This window comes from Acromyrmex echinatior, chromosome 1 (genome assembly GCF_024713525.1).
Source record: "Acromyrmex echinatior isolate Ae372 chromosome 1, ASM2471352v2, whole genome shotgun sequence".
NCBI classification, from domain to species: domain Eukaryota; kingdom Metazoa; phylum Arthropoda; class Insecta; order Hymenoptera; family Formicidae; genus Acromyrmex; species Acromyrmex echinatior.
This window is the reverse complement of record NC_141852.1, coordinates 23,615,952-23,637,038: the sequence shown is the minus strand read 5'-3', so window position 1 is coordinate 23,637,038 and position 21,087 is coordinate 23,615,952. Positions and strand designations below refer to the sequence as shown.

Here is a 21,087-nt window from a genome sequence, read left to right as displayed (position 1 = left end):
GGGTTGCGGTAGTCGCCGACGTCCCGACGTCTCGCCGGCATACCAGCGCACGATTTTCGCTACGGACATGCACGCGTTGGTTGCCGTGTGCTGCCGTCGTTATCTATGCCGCTATACCTATTACCTTTCAACCTTCGACTTCCGACCCCCCTTAATCAGGAGCGTAGCGACCGACAATCCACCTACGAATAATCGCTGCGCGAGATGCTCCGGGAATGCCGAAAGTACTCTTCGCGAAGCGAGGTAAGGTGGAGGTATTACCAATTATTAGGAACTAAGTTTGTAATTCGAATTACTTTATCAATATTTCAAGTTTAAAATTATGTATAAAGATTATGCGTTTCGCGGATTTTCTCCGTGGTTCAGATTCATTTTTGGAATGCCAACGTTTCGTGAACCTTGCAGTCCACTTCATCGGAGCGAAGAGCAGCCTGATACTAGAATTTTAAATTATGTATTTATCGATATATTCGTTCTTAAATTTTAAATGCAATATAGAATAATTTAAAAAATATATGAAGTATAATTTACATATATAATATCTAGTTATATATATATATGTGTGTGTGTGTGTGTGTGTGTGTGTGTGTGTGTGTGTGTGTGTGTGTGTGTGTATACAAACTAACCAAGAAAAATTAAAGCAGCTATCTTTTCAAGAATCTTAAATAGCTATTAAATAATACATCATTTTAAAAAACTTTACTACCATGTTATTTTTTAAATTTAAATAAGTACTTTTCGAGAAATTTTATTTAGAAATCTACTCTAATCAAGAGATTGAAGCAGCACAGTTGAAAATTATTATAATTAAGACCACAGCATTTTCGCATAACGCATAAGTCCTAAAACACAATAAGTGTAGTAAGCCTTAAAAAATTAAATAATTATAGTCGAGTATTTTTCTCACATTCGACTGTGATTGATTAATTTCTTAAGGCTTAATTCCTTAAAGCTTATTACATCTATTGTTTTGGTACTTAAGTTAAAGAATAAACTATATATAATCAGAATCTCTCTCTCTCTCTCCCCCCCCCTCCCCCCACCTCTCTCCACTCCCTTTATTCTAAGTAAGAATAAAATCAAATCTGGGTGATTGATTCTCTTGTGAATTATGCAAAAGTCCATAATGTAACCTTTATTCATTCCCTTTAAGAACATATAGAGTACAAATAAATTAAATTGTTAAAAATAAACGAGTCTTTACAAGCAAAAAGGATATAAATTACTTACAATACATCCTTTTAGTCATAAATGTGGCCGATTTATTTTTATCTTTTTGTAAAATTTATAGATATATTATGTACATGAATTTTCTGAACCACTTTTAACATAATATTGTACTATGATCATTGATAATTTCTCGAGAGCGATATATTCTGAACGACTTTACGTAATTTATTGCGCGAATGACTCGAGATAATTGTACCAATAAATTCTTATGTTATCGGTTCTCGCCAATTGCATACTTTTAACAAGTCGTATTTCTGCCAAGAAATTTTTTTCGATATTATAAGCGATTCGTGTCGACAGTATTACGCGCAGTTGCTCTACATTTCCACGCATAAAATAAAACGAGCAAAAATGTTTGGAAAAAAAAATATGAAAGCAACGTAGTACAAAAGTTTCATTGATAGCGAATTATCTGATTTTGCATTTATCATACACCAGTGACACATATATATATATATATCCTCAGAAAAATCAATTACATGAGAAACAAAATAAATTCTGTCGTGTCGTTCATACTATCGAAAAATTTTTTTCTCACAACTCGTACAAGTGTAATCGCATATTTATATTGAAAAATTACTCAAGCAACGATTCAAGCAATTTATGTGTTTATTTTTTAAAATTTCACACACAAAATGAAACTACATTGAAAGGGTAAAAGATTAATGCTGTTATTGATGAGATATTATTAAAAATAGATGAAGTTTTCAAAATTATCAAGTGATTATGATAAATCCGAATAGGGACAACTAAAGAGCACATGTCGATTATTCAATATATAAATACATATAATGTATCTCCATAATGCATAATTCATAATACATTTAATTTATGATCTATTGTTATACAAATGTTTTGTAAATAAGAATATAATATTTAAAACGTAATAACATTATGTAAGTATAGAATGTTTTTAAATTTCTTTGACAAATTTTAGAATAAATTCTTCATGTCTGTATTAAATAAAAAAATTTATATAAAATTATATTCCAAAAATGTGTAAAAACTTATCATTAAAAGATTAGATTCAACAAAATTTTTAACTGATAAAATGTGATCAATATTAAATTATAATTAATAAGAGATGTTCAAAGTGCCTGATTGAATTTTGTCATAGATTATATATCATCTTGTCGTAGATTATATATGTGTATTCTACATATCTATTAAAGTAACAATAAATCACGAAATTAATGTATTACATTAAAGGTCAATTTCTGTCTAATATTAACATACATTAAAGGTCAATTTCCGTCAAAATATTAACAGTTATACAAACTTTCATAAAACTTTCGAATCTTTCGATATTCATAGCCCATTTTATTATAATATTCAAGACTGTGTCTTGAAAAGTACAGTTTTAGGATATTATAAATCAATTAACAGAATCGTATTAACATCTCAACATATTTCTTAATTAAGATCGTTTGGTGAAATAAGAATAGACTATAAATACCGATCTCAGTGTTGCTGCAAACATTTTTTTCATTTTTACATTCTCTCTCGCCTCGCTTTCTCTTTCTCTTTCTCTCTCATCGGATGGCCCACAAAATCCCGCACGAACGAGATGGTTATCAAAATCTATCGACTACATATCATTGGCGCGGCGCCCTTTTTTTCTCCCCATGCCAAAAGTTCAGCGGACTATTGATTCATCAGCATACAAAACGTTATACGCCGCTCGCACCAGCGTATACGTACCTCTATTTCCAATTTTATTAATCTCTTCAATCTGCCGCTACAATTTTTTTTTTTTTTTTTTTCTGCTAAACCGTATATCTCGCCATCGATTTGTTACGACTACGATACGTACGTGAAAATAATTCTGTCGTTACGATCGTGACGATCTTATCTTTACGTTAACTAAATAATATGATTCGTCCGAGACATAGACATGTATATATTTATATAATATATATATATACTTAATATATATAATATATATATATACTTAAAAATTTATTTGTGAGAAATATATTTATTTTACAGAAGCAAATCTTTATTTATATGCAGCGAAATAAAATAGCGAATATGCCATCTATTTTATTTTTTTACAATTAATGAAATATATTTTACGAAAATATATATTTGATTATAATGAATGTGTGTGTGTGTGTGTGTATATATATATATATATATATATATATATATATATATATCATCATAATCATATGTTTTCATAATTAATAAATATTGAAGAAAATGTTTCAAAGTATTGGAAAGCAAATGTTACTTATGCTGTAATACTTTGACTTTTTTTTCTCAGTGTCATCACACAAATAGCAATCCATGTCTTTGAATCTATAAATGGACTCGGCATTACAACATTTGCAATTAAGGATTAAACAAAGGTAAAACGATATATCATGTATAATAAGCTTTATGGAGAAGGTAAAATGCATTCAAAGAAACGCTATTAAACCTATTTGTGTCATTCCACCACTTGTTTTACGTCTAATGAACGTCTAAGGATAGAATGACACAAATAGCAGCGCACTAGTAACTTTTTGCAAATATTACAGTAGAATAGATCTGTTCGCATTGCTTGCACTTCTTGTACTCAATAATCTTTGCTTTTATTGATATTAAGTTTGTTGTTTTTTATTGCTACACTGGAATGTATTCTAGAATTTTCCTTCTCATTTTCATCCAATATCAAACATATTATCTACTTTATTTTAAATACAAAAAGTGTATATTACCTAGTTCAGTTATAAAAAAAAGACCTATTTTCTCCGCCCATCCGAGACCGATTCCAATTTCCAATCAAATCCGCAACTATGTCAGCAACATGGCTACCTCGGATATCACGTGACCAATGGATGGCGCCCCCTCTGGCCTCTGGCCTTCTCTACATTTCTCCGTCTACTCTCATAAGTGTAAACATCGGCCAAGTTTCAGTTTAGTTTGATGCGTCGCGTTGTTTGACGTGCACGAGTTGCCGGCGTGGCGACGTGAACGTGTCTTGTTGTATTACGTTGTCATCTTCGTGCTTCTCGCACGAATTAACAATGTTAGTGCTCCTAATTGCGATATGCATCCTTTCCGGTGTGCATGCCACAAAACTCGAGAGGGTGCACGACAATGAACTCCTGAATCTCATAAAAGTCGAAAAATATGTGATCGTTCTATTTAGTAAGTTTCTTTTTTTTCTTTGTTTTTCTTGATTGCAAAATTTTTTAAAGCAAAAAATATTGCAAAAACTAATTATTTGTATATTTTATTTATATTTTATTAGGTGTTGGAATTAATTCGTAGCGTTTTTAATGAAAGAATGTTATTTATTTCACATGAGCATTAAAAAATACATTAATGAAAGTACTTCCCATCACTTGTAAAACGCTACGAATTAATTCCAACACCTAATATTTACGTATTCCTGATTACATTTTATATTTTTATGATGCAAATTAGAGTCAGTACAAGGCTTTACAACTTTATGATTATTATTGTCTTTAATTTTCAACATAAATTTGTTTCAAGCAACAATTTTGAAAGCGCATGCACATATACACACATTCATTATAATTAGTCTTTCGCGATAAGCTAAACAACTCTACTTGTTATTTTTTATGTCACATAAGCTATAATTTTTTTTTCCTAACTATAAATATATGATAACAATCTTAATTATTCTCAGTATTATAATTTATAATTACTAATGATAATAATCTCATTTACAGCAACTAGTGCAGACTGTGCAGACTGTAACAATTATGAAAAGAAGTTGGCTCAGTTGCGTGAGGATCTCGTGGATGTCATGTCCACGTGGGTTGTTAAGGCTATTGATAGTCAGTTACTCCAATTATATAGTAATGATAGAGAACCTATTCTAATATTTTTCCGACATGGGCTTCCTTTGTTGTACGATGGTATGGATTTGATAAAAAATAGAAATTACATACAGATGTTTTACTCATTTAATTATTTAATTATTTTGTGATAATACATTGTGCTTTATTATCCCGTACACATTGTGATATGTCTACATATATTTTTATTTCTGAGCGTGCTTATAAATTTGTGATTGTATTATAGACTTTTTCATGTTGCATCTTCTTCCACAGGACCTTTGGAGGACGAAGACATTATAACTACGTTTACGGAAAATAAAGCACCCACAGTAAAGGAACTTACAGATGATACGTTTGAGCATTTAACTCAAGCAAGCACTGGTGCTACAACTGGCGATTGGTTTATTATGTTGTAAGTCTCAGTCCTTATTTCTACATTTACAGTAATCATTTAATTTGTTTTATAAGTAACGGCAGTACGTATACTAATCATGGCTTATAATATCAGTTACAGTACGGACTGCGTACAATGCTTGCGCACAATGGCAAAATGGGAAATGGTCGGTGCCAAGCTTAAACATAAAGTAAATGTAGCACTTGTTAATAAAGCCACAACTGGAATTTCCACAGCCAGAAGATTTAACATTTATAATACGCCACAATTTATATTGTAAGCTCAAGATATAAATCAATGTTTGATATCTTGAATAATATTATATAAACGTACTGTGAGATAAGCATAAATTGAAAAGTATAACTGATAGTATATTAATACGTTCTATTCATACAGTTTTAGGCATAGTAAAATGTATCGGTATGATATAGGAACACATGATGTTGCTTCCTTTGTAGCATTCGCCAAAGAAGGATACAAAAATATAAAACCAGAAGAAGTACCTGCACTTCCAAGCTATTTGTAAGTTTAAAGAAATACATAGTATTTAAAAATGTTCCATTTTAACTTATTTGTAAATTTATACATTAATTATTATTGTTTTTCTAGTGATGAGTACACAAAAATAATTATAACGTTTCTGTATGATAATCCGTGGATACTCAAGTTAGCTAGCATTTGCATTGGAGTGCTGGTTATTGTTCTAGCAACTATTAAATGTATGCAATTAGATGAAAAAGAAGATAAAGAGGATAAAGAAGACTAAATCTATTAAGTACTTTTGGGGCTTGCCAAAAATACAGAATGAATATTTCTCTGTACAGACTGTTGTTTATAATACTAAAACTGACTTTTGATTGTACATTAAATTATTACACATATGTAAAAAGTATAATTTTAAATTTTATAATATTTTTATAAATGTACATTTCTTTGTGAATATTTTTTAAATATTTATCAAATTGTAAGTTTAATGAAATAACAGAAATTTGATTATTTCATCACACAAAAATATAATTACGAAATTTAATGGTACAATATTAAAAGTATATTTGATAATTGAAATTATTTTTAGATAGAAGATATGATTTTTAGTATAACAATGTAATATACATAAATATTTGCACATTAGTTCTATACAGGGTATGTCAGAAATAAGGTAGGAGCCGCATTGGGGGCGTAGAATAAGTCAAGGGGAACAAAAGTCTGATACCATTTTGAGATATTCGTTGTAGTTTTCGAATTAAAAACGGAAACGTATAAACTAATATGCAATGAAGCCGCGCCGCGTAAATTCATATTGATTTATACGTTCCTTTTTTAATTCGAAAACTACAGCGAATATCTCAAAATAGTATCATACTTTTTTGTTCCCCTTGACCTATTCTATGCCCAATGCGGCTCCTACCTTATGTCTGAGATACCTTGTATAAAGAATATATTTTTTTACTTGAAATATATTCAAAAAGTTATATAGTAAGTAATGATACAGAGAGAATATGTATAACAGCAAATTTAAGAAAGACAAAGATATTAATTAAATTTGCTTGAGAATATCTTAAATGAATTGCTTGTTTCAAAATAGATTCGTATGTTTTGTTAAAGACTTTATTGTCAAGTAGAGACTTTATTAGTCGCATTCCATTAATTGTATAACGTTATGTTATATCTATTACTTCAAATTTTATTGCTGCTTTTTTTACATGTAATTTTTATGAGCAGTCATGTGAGTTATATTTTATTAAAAAAAAAACAGAAAAACAATTAGATTGTACAAAAATATTTGTATTATAAATTTTTTACAGAAATATATCTTTGATGCAAAAAAAAATCAAGACCAATCTTGAAATTCCAATCTTCAAATAAACTACTTAATTGAATTTAATAGCAATTCCCCATTAACGTGCAACAATATAAATTTTATTGAAGACACAGTTCTACATCAAGCTTTGACAATTTATATCAATTTATACTTTCATAATTATCTGAAAATGATCTCAACTTTAAAATTTGCACATATATAATAAATTTAAATGTTGTAAATTTATAAAAGTAACATTGTCCTTCCGTGATACAATGACTTATTTAGCTCAATATTTTTTTCTTTAGGTTTTATAATACCCTGAATAAAAAATGCTTCGAATTATTAAAGAATAAAATTCATGAGGCACGATATTGTGATAAAGCTATATTGTGATATTGTTACTAATTAAGTTATTTAATCTGTTTTTGGAATTCTGAAGTTTTTAACTTCATTAATGTAAATTTACTGCTGATGATAGCTGCATTCCATTATTCACTGCGAGTATTGAAAATTTATACGTAATGTGAACTATAGATTTTTGATACTCGCAGTAAATAATAGAATGCAGCCAGTATTAAAAAGTTTTAACTTTGAAAATTATTTAAATCAATATGAAATTTGCATAATACACAGTAGTTTAATTCTGTTATGCAACTTAATGTGTTACATATGTGATAAGCATTCTCTATGTATAAATTCAATAAATTTAAGGAAACAGCTAAATCAACTATTAAAATTTCATTGAAACTACAATAAAACACACATGTTATATCAAGATATTAATAATATCATATTATTAAAGAAAAATTAAATTAAAGATAAAAATTTTTATAATTAAAACTCAATTATTTACTTAAATGCCTTTTTAATATCACAACAAATCTAGCATTGTGAAAATATGTAACAAATAAATTCCATGTGTGCTAGTCTAGAAATTGTACTTATTTCTTATATAGCCATTTTGGTCTTGTTTCTTACAAATAAAAGGCAATTTGTATTCGTATTAAATATTGTCAACTGCTACATTTATCCTGAAAACAGTTGATGGATTAGCTAACGCTATTCTGATACTGTTCTCAAATTTTTCTTGTATCGATGAGAATTCCATCATATTACTAGGTTTGGACTCGATCCAAAACCCATCAAATTCATAAAATAGATAACAATAAAACTGATGAAAGGCACGAATCGTCGGCAAGGTCTTCGAGGAATTATATATATGAGTCTTAGCACTACCGTCTCTTAACAACTTTAGAGCCATGCTTGTGAGATTTATACCAACTATAGCAAATGCATATCCATAACGTGGATGATTTGAATGGGACAATACATGCATAGCCATGCCAGGATACTCTTGAGCAAAGTAAACGAGATTCTCTAATCCTAGGATTCCCATCCCACGAAAGTCTGTCTTAGGATCATCCCCTTGGAAGCCAATCTCCTGCCATTGTTTAGTTACTCTTGTATCCAAGGGCTCATATGGCATTAGTAAATTCCATAACTTTAGTAGCTTCTGCTCGTGTTCCAGATTATCCGCACTATACGGCGTCTTTCTAAGCTCTTCACACTCCACACAGAGCTGACGGTAGCCCCAGATCAGTTCCACGCATTTACCAAACATCTTGGCAAAATCTGGATGTGCTGTGGGATTGATTTTTTTCGTCACCAGTACGGTTCTGATGGCATCCTCCAGAATCTTGCGCTCCGTTTTCGTCGTTATCCTTCGGTGATCAGCAATGTCATTCAAGTAAGCTACAAGGGTTCTAATATTTGCATTGCGCGATTGTTCGAGAGTTTCCTCGACTGCAAAAGCGCGTGGTGCTCCGGATGGCTGTCCATAACAGATTCTCTGCAGTTCGCACATCTGCGTGGTATGGTGCAAGAACCATTTTATCAAGGGCCTGAAGTACCAGCACACCAGAGCCCAAAAGTACCTGAACATGCCTGCCTGATCGAAGTTAATGACAGTCGTCAGTCAAAAAGCGTCCTTCTAAAAGCGCCATATTGTCGTCGTATTTCTCTGTACTGTAGTGGACGTCATTTCGTTTCGACTATTTATTTTCATATCACCATGTAAATATAATAAAATAACACTGTGTAAATATCAAATAGAGAATTCGATATAACCTCGCCAACGTCACGTCTTACCACTTTCTCTCTCTCTCTTCCTCTCAAGCGTTTCACTGAATACAAACAAGCAGACAGTATAATTTACAATTTACATCAATAATTTTCATTATGCGTTTGACGTCGATACATTTATGCCTTTAACAGAGAAACCTGAGAAAAGCCATGGCGGCCTTTTTTCGCGTGATAGACGAAAGCCATCGTACGCTAGCGGCACCAACATCATTTTTTTAAAATGATGTGAAGTACGTGTCGTCTCACATTTTCGACCATCGGCCTAGGATGTGGTCAATGCGATGTTGCAAACTTTGAAGCATTTTTTTTAATTGGTCAGTTATAAAATTCTTTCTTTTAATTGGTCCATCAAACGCTCCAAAGCATTATAGCGAGACTTTGACCACAGCTCTAGTTTCTATCGAGGGTTTAATCCGGATCAGAATGTAAGAACCAACTACAGTCGAGTATTCCCCTGTTACAATTAAACGACAAGGGAATGCTCGACCGTAGTTGATTGGTTCTTACATTCTGATCCGGAATTAAACCCTCGGTGGAAACTAGACTTCTATCGATAAAATCGTGGATTCATTAATAAATCGTTAATAAATGGATTTGGTGTTACATTCACAAGCTAGCTGTGAATAATGATATCGATGAAATACTAGTTGCTTTCCATTTACACCGATTCTCGGATAATTCTCACTTATGACTTATAACTCAGTTGAATGCGCGTTCCTTTTGCATTCTGACAAGTAAGATTCAAAGGAACATAAATCTCTAATACCGAATGCGTATTAAATATTAAACTATATCTATTAATTTAATATTTACGTTTTTATTACGTTTTATTTATGTATTTATTCGTACTACTCGAAAACGAAGATATCGCAATAAAATTTAAATTATCACAATACACATTATGCTTCTTCTTCTTCGTTATTAGTTGACCCTGATTCCCGTGATCGGGGTAAACGTGATCAATTGTATCCCAAAAAAGAAAATGAAAATTGGTCACCTCAAACTGGATAGATTTCTCGAAAATCGTGAATGATGCAAACAGTCGAAAAATGGTGAATGAAGATTTGGGAAACTTTTTAATTCCCTTAATACTAGGATCATCTGACATAGCATATTCACGTTTAAATAATATAAGATTTTGACTACTACCCCCTTCTTTAACATTTTTTATTTTAAGAAATTTTATTCAGGTACTGGGGCGGGATGAACCCTTTATCTCCCACTTATATCTAATATTTTCCATAAGGGCCCTTCAATTGATTTAATTATAATTTTTTCTCTCTATATTGCAGGAATATCTTCTATAATGAAAGCAATTAATTTTATCTCTACAATTTTAAATATACATCAAAAAATTATATCTCTAGATAAAATCCCACTATTAGTTTGATCAATTTTAATTACCGCCATTCTACTTCTTCTTTCTCTTCTAGCACTCGCCGGAGCAATTACCATATTACTAATAATAGACATATATAAATAACACGATTCAATCAGAAAACTATATATTCCAGTGTATCTGATTTTTGATAGGTTTAAATCGTGTTACTTCTATCGCTATCGCTATTTCTTCTTTCTTGTGATTGATGTTTTACATTAATATCTCTTCTAAAATCAAATATATTATTTAAGACTACTTAAAACATAATATAGTACATACATATTTACATTTAATACTGTCATTAACATAAATTTATATTATCTTTGACATCATAAACATAAGTTATAAAAATACGTTATATATAACGAATAATATTCTTTGTGGCTGGAGCTTTATACCATCATTTCATTAACTAAATGATCTTAATAAAACTATCTATAATTGAATTTGAAACTATCTCAAAACATTGTTTGGTTATTCATTGGCTGAATGGAATCTTAGGCTGGTATGTATAGGTCAATATTTATAAGTCGGTTCTTATTTTATCAAGTCTATCCTAAACAATGTCCTAAAGTTTTGCATTCACAATGCTAGAAACCGAGATTTTGAACAGAGAGAAAGAAAATTAACAAATCACATTTGAACAATTTCATATGACTAATGCGATTGGTCAATTCTTTCTTTATCCGATCTCAAATCAATTTCTAACATCGTAGACACAAGGCTTAAAATGTTAATATTACTCTCTGATTGGTTTATGACATCTTAACTCTTTGAAGCACAGTGTCCCACATATGTGACATCTTTTTAACCACAGTTTTTTATGTTTTTCATACAATTTCTAACATATTACTATAGTGAAAAGAACATTATCAGTGTTTAGAACATCAATTGTTATAAAAAAAACCGTGGAAACATTCCTATTGTTAACGAAATGTATTTTATAAATAAACAAACTAGAAAAATTCATCCTTTTTTAACAATATATATATAAATGTGACTAATCAACAATAGCTAATTAGAAAATGAAGTCTGATGAGAGGTTTTTCGGATCGCTGATTATGGATCTGAAGGCAAAATTAAAAAATTCAAAATGGCGGATCTAAAATAGCGGACATAAAAGTGAAAAATTGCTTGATTCCAATGAAATTTGTTACTCGAGGGTTTTCGGGAACGCTGATTACGAATCTAGCCTCAGATTTTTAAAATTCAAAATGACGGATCCAATAGTAATTTTAATTTTAATTTTAACTTTTTAATTTTAATTTCTAATTCGCAATTAGCGACTCAAAAACTCTACTTGATCCCATTTTACAGCCCAAAACTAATTTTCTGTTCGCCATCTTGGATCCGCCATTTTAAATTTCTAATATCTGATATCAAATTCGTAATCAACAACCCCGAAAACCGAATAACAAGTTCCATTAAAATCAAGAAATTTTTCACATTTTTATCCACCATATTGGCTCTGCCATTTTAAATTTTAAAAATCTGAGGCCAGATTCGTAATTAGTGATCACGAAAACGAGTAACAAATTTCAACTGAATTCTACAGAAAAATGTATGCTTTAAAGAGTTAATAAGACTATAAGTTAAAATTATCCCAAATACAAGAATCAACTATGAATATCAACCAATTAAATTTTAATTGTTCTATAAAATTTTTTAAAATTTAATTTAACCAATAAAATTATTAATAGTTGCGTTCGGCAGAAAAAGCAGCTTTATAACATATAATTCTTGAATATGATTGGTTTATACGTACATTTAGATCTAGTGAGGAACTAAGAGCAAGACCAATCAAATTAAAGAATTTTACAACAGTTGCAAAACTACTTTTTCTGCTAAACGCAATCATTAAAGTATTTCAACATTGCACTTAAAATAATTTTAAATTTAATATTGTTGTAAAAATGATCTTTAGAAATTCCCTTTTAGGGAATTTCCACAGAGTTACTGAATAGAGCACACTGTGCATAATTACCTCATGCTTAATCCATAGCGAGAGATTCGCATCGCGATCGATCCGCTCGTCGTTGCTTGAAAGGGATAACACCGGCAAAACGAAGAACGTCAACTAACCTTGAAAGAAACGAAACCTATTTTTAATTACAGGCTCGTTCTTTCATTCGTCTTTACGTCACGTCGAGGAGCGCCGGATCGATAATATGCGATCCATTTACACTTCAGGCGTGCGTTTTCCGTGCTCCTTTTTGCATTTCCTGCGAAAGGAAAACAGACGCTCTGCACACGTTGCGTTTGAAAGAATAAATCAGTATCAAAGGTTAACAAATGAAGGTATAGAAGACGCGTGCGATCAGAATCATCATACTTGCAGCATTATGTTAGACGAATTAATAGAATACGTTATACATAAATTTCTCATTGTATGAAAGGAATCTTGTCCTTTTATTTAACTTTTTTCTTCATTTCCTGAATACTGTTGATCGTTAGTTTGCCAGATCAGACGCCATAACTGTTTGGGTGCTCATTTATGTTGATTAGACTATTTTATCTTATTGTTAAATAAATGATATTATGAACACTCGGACTTTATAGATTTGTTTATTCTTCTACAGTTGTTTTGCTTTTACAATGTGTCATCTCTTATGTTTCTTTCATAAAGATACGAGACTCTGTTTATGGGAGAGGACATTTAATAAGAGGAATGTGATCAAGAACAATCTGCCTTTATTTTCAAAGTTGAATTAAAATGTCAACAGATGTTCAATGTGCTTGTTTTTGTTTGTCTGGGACACTCAGGCGAGTCGATGATCGCTCATCAAACCACAACATTCACGACTCGCAAAGATAAATAGAAGGGAAAACAGATTCGAACGAATAAATGCGGCAACGTCGAACGACCGTTGAAAGATATTCAAATCGGAATAATAGAATGTTTACATAATCGTTTGCAAAGCGTAGCAACTCATAACAATTTCAGGATAGGATTTCCTAGAATAGAAGTCATAATTTATAATATAAGGACATTATTATGACTTTATTTGTCACTTACATAAATGACAAATGAAGTCATGATGACATCCTATGGTATATCATTATGGCCGGTATTCATAGCCGATTCTTACATTTAAGACCGTCTTATGTACAATCTTAAGATGTCATAAATCAACCATAAGTCGCATTAGCATCTTTAGATATTACCGGTCTTTGGACGGTCTTAAATGGTCTTGAAATAAGAATCGACTATGAATATTGGCTATACAGTTCATTTTAATTTTAAAACCTTAAGATTTTAATACATTTCAAAGACTACAGTCTTAAGATCGTACTTGATAAAATTCATAAATATAAGATTATTCATAAAATCCGTAAAAGCCTGATTATGCGTTTCTACCTGGAATGCTTATAATAAATCCGACTATTGATTCGGGGGTGAAATTATTTCATCCATGTATCGACGTGGAAGCTCAAGTCGTCGAAAACACAGTCGGGAGAATCGGCGAGGTCAATGTCCTCCAGCGCTTACAACCGGCTCGTAACTATTCGACGTTCGTCGTGCATATGCGATTTTTTTCCTTTGCATAATCCTATGCACAGACACACACGTATATATGTATCGATCCACGCGGCGCAGGTCGTTATTAATATTAATGCTCATTCCGCGCAATTCTCTCCAATTTCCATCGTCATTAACGAAATTTTTACATAGCATCCGCCCCAAGAAGAGAAACGCAAATCGTCCTCCTCCGTTCTGGCGCTCTCCCGAAACGCGTCCAATGGACGCGGATACGATAAAGTCGTTAGTCGCCCGCCATTGTAACCGTTCGCGCCAAATCGCGCCGATCGCGCGCGCGAAATTCCCGAAGCGAGGCGAGGGATCCCGCCGCCGTCACCGTCGCTGCTGCCGCGGCGACGTCAAGGTAAGGAAGAAGAGGGAGGAAAAAAAAAAGGAATCGAATAAGGAAGGGAGGAGGCGAGCAAACCGAGAGAATCGTCGTGACTCGGGGCGCCGCGTTGCGAGCCTTTAGCGCGGCACACCAAGTACGAACGAACGAATGGGCGATTTTTTCCCGATGCTGCCAGCCTGCCACCGCTACCACCACCGCGCGCGCGGGGCGATCTTTTGGCGGGAATTCGTTGACGCGCTCACGGATCGGGGACTGGCGGGGGAGGGAGAGAGGTCCTCGGCTTGCGAATTGCAGCTCGACGAATCGCGTCGCAGTGTATCGTCGTCGGTCAGTTGTGGCTTGGTATTCTCTCGGTAAGTTGGCAGTTGACTTCGTATATACATACGTCGCATTTACGTGTATGCGTGTGTTTTGTATCGCTAGTTGTACTGTACGTCGACGATGACGACTCGGGTACGTTGATGCGACAGGTCGTTCGTTTTTGGAAGCCGGATCGCCAACCGCTTACCGCCGCCGGCCGGCTCGGCTCGGCTCGCCGCCACCAAGGGCCGAAGAGCGCGCGCGAGATCGCGAGACGAGACGAGACGAGAGAGGACAGAGGAGTGGAGGCTGCGTTACGTCTGCGGCGCGGCGCGGCGCGGCGCGGCGGGGCGGTAGCGGAACACGTATACGAGAGTCGAGAGTGTGCGTGAGAACGAGCGAGCGCGCGCGCGCGCACGTTGGTATCCCGTGTCCGTGATTGTGTGTAGAGTGCGCGGGCACAGCGGCGCCTGTTAATACACGGCGGTACGGCAGCGAAGCGAACGAGAGCCGAGAGCGTGCCGAGTGCACCACACGACGCGGGCAAACGCGAGTGATCGAGCGAGCGAGCGAGCGAGCGAACGCGAGTCCGCGGCCGAGAGACGAGACTGACGAGAGTGCGTTTGTCGAAGAGCCGCACGGCGTCTCGTGATACGATACGATACGATACAACACGAAGCGACGTGACCGCGAGGCGCGAGACATCACCTACCCGCCGCCACGCCACTACGCGCGCCGCGCTGCCGACCGGCAACGGGAAACCTTTGTTCTCCGCGGAGCAGGAGTACGTGGTCCGACATACGCGAGATCAAATTTTCTTCATCTGTACCGAGCGGTGAGGTGAGTGGAGTGCGCGAGTTGGTGCGGGCGGGCGTGTGTGCCTGCGTGCGCGCGCGTTCAACGGTCGTTGTCGTTTACTCATTTATGTGAACCACGCTCATTTCCCAATTCCTCCGATGTCGTTTATTCCAAAACGGCCGTTAACCGTGAGGCGGATATTATTTATTTCGACGGTAAGCGCGCGCGACCGCGCCGTCCAAGCGTGTCTGATAATTCGCCGGGCTTGTGACGGATTTTTCGCCGCGCTCCTCGTTACCGTGGCGCAGTTACTTGCAGAGATTATCGGCACGGCGGTTTCGACGCGGTCTCTCAACGGCGCGGATAGACGACGCCGCCGCCGCTGCCGCCGCCGCGGAGGCACACACGACTCGTGGACGCCATGATATCGCGCCTCTCTCTCTCTCATGGCGTCTCCCCGAGTCGACGCGGCCGTGTCCCGTCGTCCGTACGGTTATTTCCTCGTCGCGAGGCGACGAGACTTGTCGCCGTCGTGTAAAATTCAAGGATAAAAAAAATGATAATAGCGATTTTGCTCGTTCCTTCCTCCGATATCGAACCGACGCGGCGTCCCCGTCGGGACTCGACGCGATCCGTTTGCAAATTTTGAAAATGGCGGGCATGAAACTTTCGGAGTAAGAAGAAGACAGACGCCGTTAGCCTGCGAACGCGACTTTCAGCCAATTGCGACGATATTTGACGACGTAGTTACCGCGGAATAAAGAACGTGAGATTTTGCTTGAGTCGCAATATAAGAGTAAATTATTGAAACCCGCGAAGGAATTGTTTTCGATCGCGCCGAAAGCCGCGCGCCATATCGCGCCGCGCCAAAGAGGCGTTTTGCGACGCAAATTGCACATCGCGCACCGCGTATCTCTTCTCGTAAACTTGCGAGGCGCGTAATTGATAGTACTGATTTTCGCAGCGCGTTTGCGCACTCTGCTTTCTCTCTCTCTCTCTTTCTCTTTCACTTTTTCTCTCTCGTCGCGATCTCCAATGCTCCTTTAAGCGCGCGAGACAACGGGAGGAAAATATTGAAAGATCGATAGTCACACTCGTTCTTTTATTTTTACCCTTTTTTTTCTCTCCTGAGATTCGAGAACCTCAATGTATCTGAGCTCTGTTCAACAACAGCGATAGGCACGAACTCGTTATCGGTTTTATCTGTCTATGTAAGGTTAATACATTCTTCTGAAAAGATACACATTTATGTTCTACATGTAGATACATATTTTGATAGATAAATATTTGTTTTACCACGTTTATTTATTTATTTTACTAATATATGGCACTAAGAGATTTTGCGAGTTAAAGGATTAGCCGCGAGTACAAAGGATATATTCACAAGGAATTCATTTGATGGGCAATGTTAAATAATTATTAGTATAGCAAGTAATTATTTTCACACTAGCCGCACAGCATATACACATGTATACACAAATAACTGAGAACTCCTTGTATTAGTTGGTGCTCTTCATTCATCTTATCGGAGAGATACAATCTGAAAAAGAGACAAGGCGATTAAGAGAAATAATCGATATTGATTTTTGCTTTTACAGTGAAACAGGACAATAAATATGTCAGACGACAATTCCCCTGTGGTAGAAGAGCAAAAAAAGAAGAGAGGCAGGCCAGCTAAGGCAGATAAGAACGCTGTTAAGGAGCCCAAAAAGAGGGGTAGACCTGCTGCAGAAAAGAATAATGCAGTACGCCCTGCAAAATCTGACAACGAGGATGATGCACCACCTGGACCTGTTAAAAAGGGAAGGGGTAGACCTAAGGGCTCCCACAAGAAGAAGGTAAGAAGAATTAAGACAGAAATATTTGTTAAGCCACCAACTACTAATATTATTGTCTGTATAATTAATTTTAATCATCTATTTTCACAAGAAAATTATTGAACTTACAGCAAGGACCACCAAAAGGCACAACTACTTCGTCACGTGGTCGCGGTAGACCGAAAAAGACAGAAGAGAAACCCGAACTTACTGGTGAAGATGAAGACGAGCAAGAAGAAGAGGAGGAGGAAGAAGAGAATTGAAGCATCCACAGATGCAATAGAGGAGGACGAAACTAACACAGCTGACTTATCCTTCGAAGACCTTTAAATAGAACGTCGTATTGAATTGATTCATTTTAAGGTTTACTTTTCATTTATTTTAACCTGATTTAACTCTCGAGCGAGTGTCGAAGCGGTGAACACTGTCCTGATACTCGAGTTTTCTCAGAAACACTCTAGTTCACAGTGCACATTGCCACACGTTGATGATGATGAATTCACGTTACTATTAAGAAACGTCGGATACAAAAGTTGTGTTACAAATTTATTAAGTTCTTTATATTTACTTGACATCACTACTATTAAATGATAAATGAAAATCATACTTTTAAGTACTAAGACTACGTACATGTAACCTTCTTTAACAGTAAAAGACTGGATTACGATGCCGATCTCGAAACTTTTTTAATTTGCCCGAGAAGTGAGGTTTGATAAACTTTTTTTCTAATTAAAGAAAACTTTCGCAGTATAGAGAATATTGTGTCACATGTTTGCTACCTCCTTTTCTCCTTCATATGCATATTACGCGATTCATGAAGCCAAAAAAAAAAAGAATTCCATACTGATCTTATATTGTAAGAGATAGAGAAAGGTAAACACGAAAAAGAAACTTCTTGTATGTAACATATGCAGGGACTATTCTTTTCTAATTAACATTAATAAGTACACTTTCTTAATGTATATTACTGTCGTTTTTGAGGCAAGCATATGTGTGAATGTCAAATTTGTATTAAAGTAAATAAACTCAAAGTACTCTTATTAATTTTGCATTTATATTTTCCCCGATTTTTAAGATTTTGATTAAAAATTCTACACTTTATCGCGAAGTTGTGACAATATACAAAACAATAGCATAACTTATAATCGTTTCGTTAAACGATAGAAGCATTATTTTTTAAAATTATCAAAGGGAAAAGAATAATATAGGGAAATAAAATAACCAGTTATTTTGAATGAGGAAAGAATAATCTTTAAGAAAAATAGGAAGATATGAATATGATTAAAATGAATTGTATAAATAATAAAGTTATGAAAAATTTCATATTTGTATTTTGTTATGAAATTAATTACGTAAAAATCAATATATGTCTATATATGTATTATATACATATTAATTGACTGATTTTTTGAAACTTGTGTGTGCACGTATAATATTCAATTATAATAAAACAATTTAAAATTTATTTTCGTGTATAATTTAGATGACATTAGGCTATAAAAAGAAGTTGAAAATTGGAATTATCAAATATATTTCTAATAAATATGTTATTTTTATAAAACTTTGGTCTTTAAGAATCTGTATAAGAAAAAATATAGTTTTTAGCTAAAGTTGTAAATTCCGGTATGCTTAATAACGATGTGTATATAAAAATTACAATAAAGAAATGTCTTTAGCTTATGATAGTTATAGCTTAATGAAAAAATGATATAAATGCTATGCAAAAATATACTACTAGTGACCACTGAATAGCTCTGCATTTTCTTCAGTATCCATGGATTGGTATCCTTGCTGTAAAATCAACAATGATTCTTATTTTTAAAGCACTTGCGCAAATCATGAGCGAAAACAATCTTACACACTCGTCTCTGATGTGTATTATAGCACTCGTCCAACAGTTCGGTCTCCCAATCATCCTCCTCTTCTTCTCCAGGATCAAAGTTGTACATTGGCATGAGTCTGTGTCTTAAACGTTCCAACTTGCGTTTTCTCGATATAATCAATACCTTTAAAAACCAAATTAGATATTAAAGTTCGAGAAATCTTAATTATACCTAGCAAGAAAAGCAGGATATAAAATTTTGCTGAAAAAAAAACATATGCCAAGATTTGTATGATCGTATCACATTTATCTGTAATTTTTATAAAACAATAAGATTGTATATATTACAATATAAATATTAAAACATAGAATGATAGATACATCACACATTGTATTGATACTTGCATAATGTTGTGTGCAAAAATAAAAACAGGGCAGGGGGAAAACGTCACAAGGTAATGACAAAAGTGATATCGCTACCCATACCACAGCTGATAGTATAATAACAGAAACCACTACACCGAGTGGTACAAAAATATATTCTACTCCTTCTGGCGGACCAAATTCATCGAACGATTCGGTTGTCGGTGTGTATATCATAGTGCTTCTTGAAGTGTTAAATGATATCGCTGTAGGTTCGGATAATGAAGTTATCGCGGTTTTGGATATATTCCACAATCGTTGATTATTCTCGCTGTCTTGCGGCAACTCTACGTACGCCGTCGTGGACACATTGTCATTGTAGATTGTACTTGGCATGCTTGTGGAATCTGTCGCAAGATCATTCACCAGTACAGTGTACAAAATAGACTCGGTGGCATCTGTTGCGTTGTATTCTCTCGCATCATTTGTATCATTATTCTCATGCATTGTATTAGAAAAAGCTCAGTTAATTGTTGTTAAGCCATCAGTTAATTACGCTAACTTTATAAAGCTCCTCGCATTGTGTGGCACATATTTATATCTTATGTCAAGTATTAATAAAATTAGTAATTTCTTTTTTTGTAATAGACAGGCATAAAGCAAGATGCGTTTGCTAACTTCTTACGCTATTACTTCTCAGGCTTGGTGTTGTCTTCTTGAACTGTATCCAGATAGGCCCATAGTCTAGATTTTATAGGAAATGTGGATATCAAACTAAACTATCTCTGTTATATTTCCTTCTCTTTCTTTCTTCGTGCTTTGTCAACAAACATGCGCGTTTCCCGCCGCGCTACGACAGCTACGTGATATCATGTGCTCGTTGTTGGATATCCTATCATCCTCGAATATCGTTTTCACATGTCAATGAGGGGAACACCGACGTCATCACATCGGTCTTATCAATTATTCATCTAACGATAGATAACTCCGGCTTTATCATTAGACGTCGTAAGATCTCACTTTGGTATTCCCGTGGATCCTTGGAAGTATCAGACAGACTCCATTGCATTGCATTATCGTCTAGATCCGATGGTGATCTTTTGATCCTCTCCGAACTGTTCGAAGTTGATCTATCACACTGTACCACAGTATATACAGTAGTGCAACTCTCTTGATTTTATATTGGTCAAAATGGAGTGCGCATGCGGGAAATAAGTAAGTTGCCACGTCTCTTTTGCTCCTTTTTTTATAACTCTCTCTCTCTCTCTCTCTCTTTCTATTTAAATAAGCGTTTCAGTGTTCTACTTAAGCATTTGTTTTTCAAGTATACATGGTTCAGAGTAGAAATTTAGAAGGAAGTGTTACGTGTA

At 34.7% G+C, this 21,087-nt stretch overlaps 4 protein-coding genes and 1 long non-coding RNA gene across 13 annotated transcripts; 2 read left to right on the top strand and 3 right to left on the bottom strand.

Moving 5' to 3' along the window:
- The first annotated feature begins 4,073 nt into the window (after nucleotides 1-4,073).
- LOC105152238 (Uncharacterized protein C3D6.13c) lies at nucleotides 4,074-6,483 on the top strand. The gene is made up of 6 exons (XM_011066391.2): nucleotides 4,074-4,365; nucleotides 4,914-5,102; nucleotides 5,298-5,436; nucleotides 5,533-5,694; nucleotides 5,815-5,940; nucleotides 6,028-6,483. Exons 1-6 carry the CDS (start codon nucleotides 4,242-4,244, stop codon nucleotides 6,182-6,184), a joined length of 897 nt encoding a protein of 298 aa, XP_011064693.1. The 5' UTR covers nucleotides 4,074-4,241; the 3' UTR covers nucleotides 6,185-6,483.
- A 529-nt stretch (nucleotides 6,484-7,012) lies between these two features.
- Nucleotides 7,013-9,622, bottom strand: LOC105152237 (ELMO domain-containing protein 2). The gene is made up of 2 exons (XM_011066390.2): nucleotides 9,371-9,622; nucleotides 7,013-9,273 (listed from the first exon to the last, which is right to left on the bottom strand). The coding sequence occupies exon 2, from the start codon at nucleotides 9,162-9,164 to the stop codon at nucleotides 8,226-8,228; it is 939 nt and encodes a 312-aa protein (XP_011064692.1). The 5' UTR covers nucleotides 9,165-9,273; nucleotides 9,371-9,622; the 3' UTR covers nucleotides 7,013-8,225.
- Nucleotides 9,623-13,416: 3,794 nt separating this feature from the next.
- LOC105152234 (uncharacterized) lies at nucleotides 13,417-14,679 on the bottom strand. The gene is made up of 2 exons (XR_846917.2): nucleotides 14,104-14,679; nucleotides 13,417-13,700 (listed from the first exon to the last, which is right to left on the bottom strand). It is a non-coding gene; the product is annotated as an uncharacterized LOC105152234 (long non-coding RNA).
- Nucleotides 14,680-14,852: 173 nt separating this feature from the next.
- D1 (D1 chromosomal protein) lies at nucleotides 14,853-18,577 on the top strand. 3 transcript variants are annotated; one of them, XM_087403166.1, is made up of 3 exons: nucleotides 14,853-14,970; nucleotides 17,314-17,553; nucleotides 17,664-18,577. In XM_087403166.1, exons 2-3 carry the CDS (start codon nucleotides 17,332-17,334, stop codon nucleotides 17,793-17,795), a joined length of 354 nt encoding a protein of 117 aa, XP_087259292.1. In that variant the 5' UTR covers nucleotides 14,853-14,970; nucleotides 17,314-17,331; the 3' UTR covers nucleotides 17,796-18,577. The 3 variants fall into 3 exon arrangements, with proteins under 3 accessions (XP_087259292.1, XP_011064683.1, XP_087259298.1); XM_011066381.2 differs by lacking the exon at nucleotides 14,853-14,970 and adding an exon at nucleotides 15,448-15,757; XM_087403172.1 differs by lacking the exon at nucleotides 14,853-14,970 and adding an exon at nucleotides 16,842-16,926.
- LOC105152236 (Uncharacterized protein C3orf18-like protein) lies at nucleotides 17,002-20,906 on the bottom strand. Of its 7 annotated transcripts, none has more exons than XM_011066389.2 (4): nucleotides 20,396-20,905; nucleotides 19,835-20,124; nucleotides 19,395-19,538; nucleotides 18,841-19,323 (listed from the first exon to the last, which is right to left on the bottom strand). In XM_011066389.2, exons 2-4 carry the CDS (start codon nucleotides 20,111-20,113, stop codon nucleotides 19,267-19,269), a joined length of 480 nt encoding a protein of 159 aa, XP_011064691.1. In that variant the 5' UTR covers nucleotides 20,114-20,124; nucleotides 20,396-20,905; the 3' UTR covers nucleotides 18,841-19,266. The 7 variants fall into 7 exon arrangements, with proteins under 7 accessions (XP_011064686.1, XP_011064687.1, XP_011064691.1 ...); XM_011066388.2 differs by having other exon boundaries at nucleotides 20,403-20,905; XM_011066386.2 differs by having other exon boundaries at nucleotides 20,411-20,905.
- Nucleotides 20,907-21,087: the final 181 nt, after the last annotated feature.

Coding starts and splice junctions, on each gene's coding strand:
- LOC105152236 (XM_011066382.2), bottom strand. CDS start 20,224: ATGCATGAGAATAATGATACAAATGATGCGAGAGAATACAACGCAACA. Junction 19,539..19,834: donor TACTATCAGCTGTGGTATGG/GTAGCGATATCA, acceptor TGGTTTTTAAAG/GTATTGATTATATCGAGAAA. Junction 19,324..19,394: donor ATAATACACATCAGAGACGA/GTGTGTAAGATT, acceptor TTGATTTTACAG/CAAGGATACCAATCCATGGA.
- LOC105152238 (XM_011066391.2), top strand. CDS start 4,242: ATGTTAGTGCTCCTAATTGCGATATGCATCCTTTCCGGTGTGCATGCC. Junction 4,366..4,913: donor ATATGTGATCGTTCTATTTA/GTAAGTTTCTTT, acceptor TCTCATTTACAG/CAACTAGTGCAGACTGTGCA. Junction 5,103..5,297: donor GCTTCCTTTGTTGTACGATG/GTATGGATTTGA, acceptor CTTCTTCCACAG/GACCTTTGGAGGACGAAGAC.
- D1 (XM_087403166.1), top strand. CDS start 17,332: ATGTCAGACGACAATTCCCCTGTGGTAGAAGAGCAAAAAAAGAAGAGA. Junction 17,554..17,663: donor AGGGCTCCCACAAGAAGAAG/GTAAGAAGAATT, acceptor TTGAACTTACAG/CAAGGACCACCAAAAGGCAC.
- LOC105152237 (XM_011066390.2), bottom strand. CDS start 9,164: ATGTTCAGGTACTTTTGGGCTCTGGTGTGCTGGTACTTCAGGCCCTTG.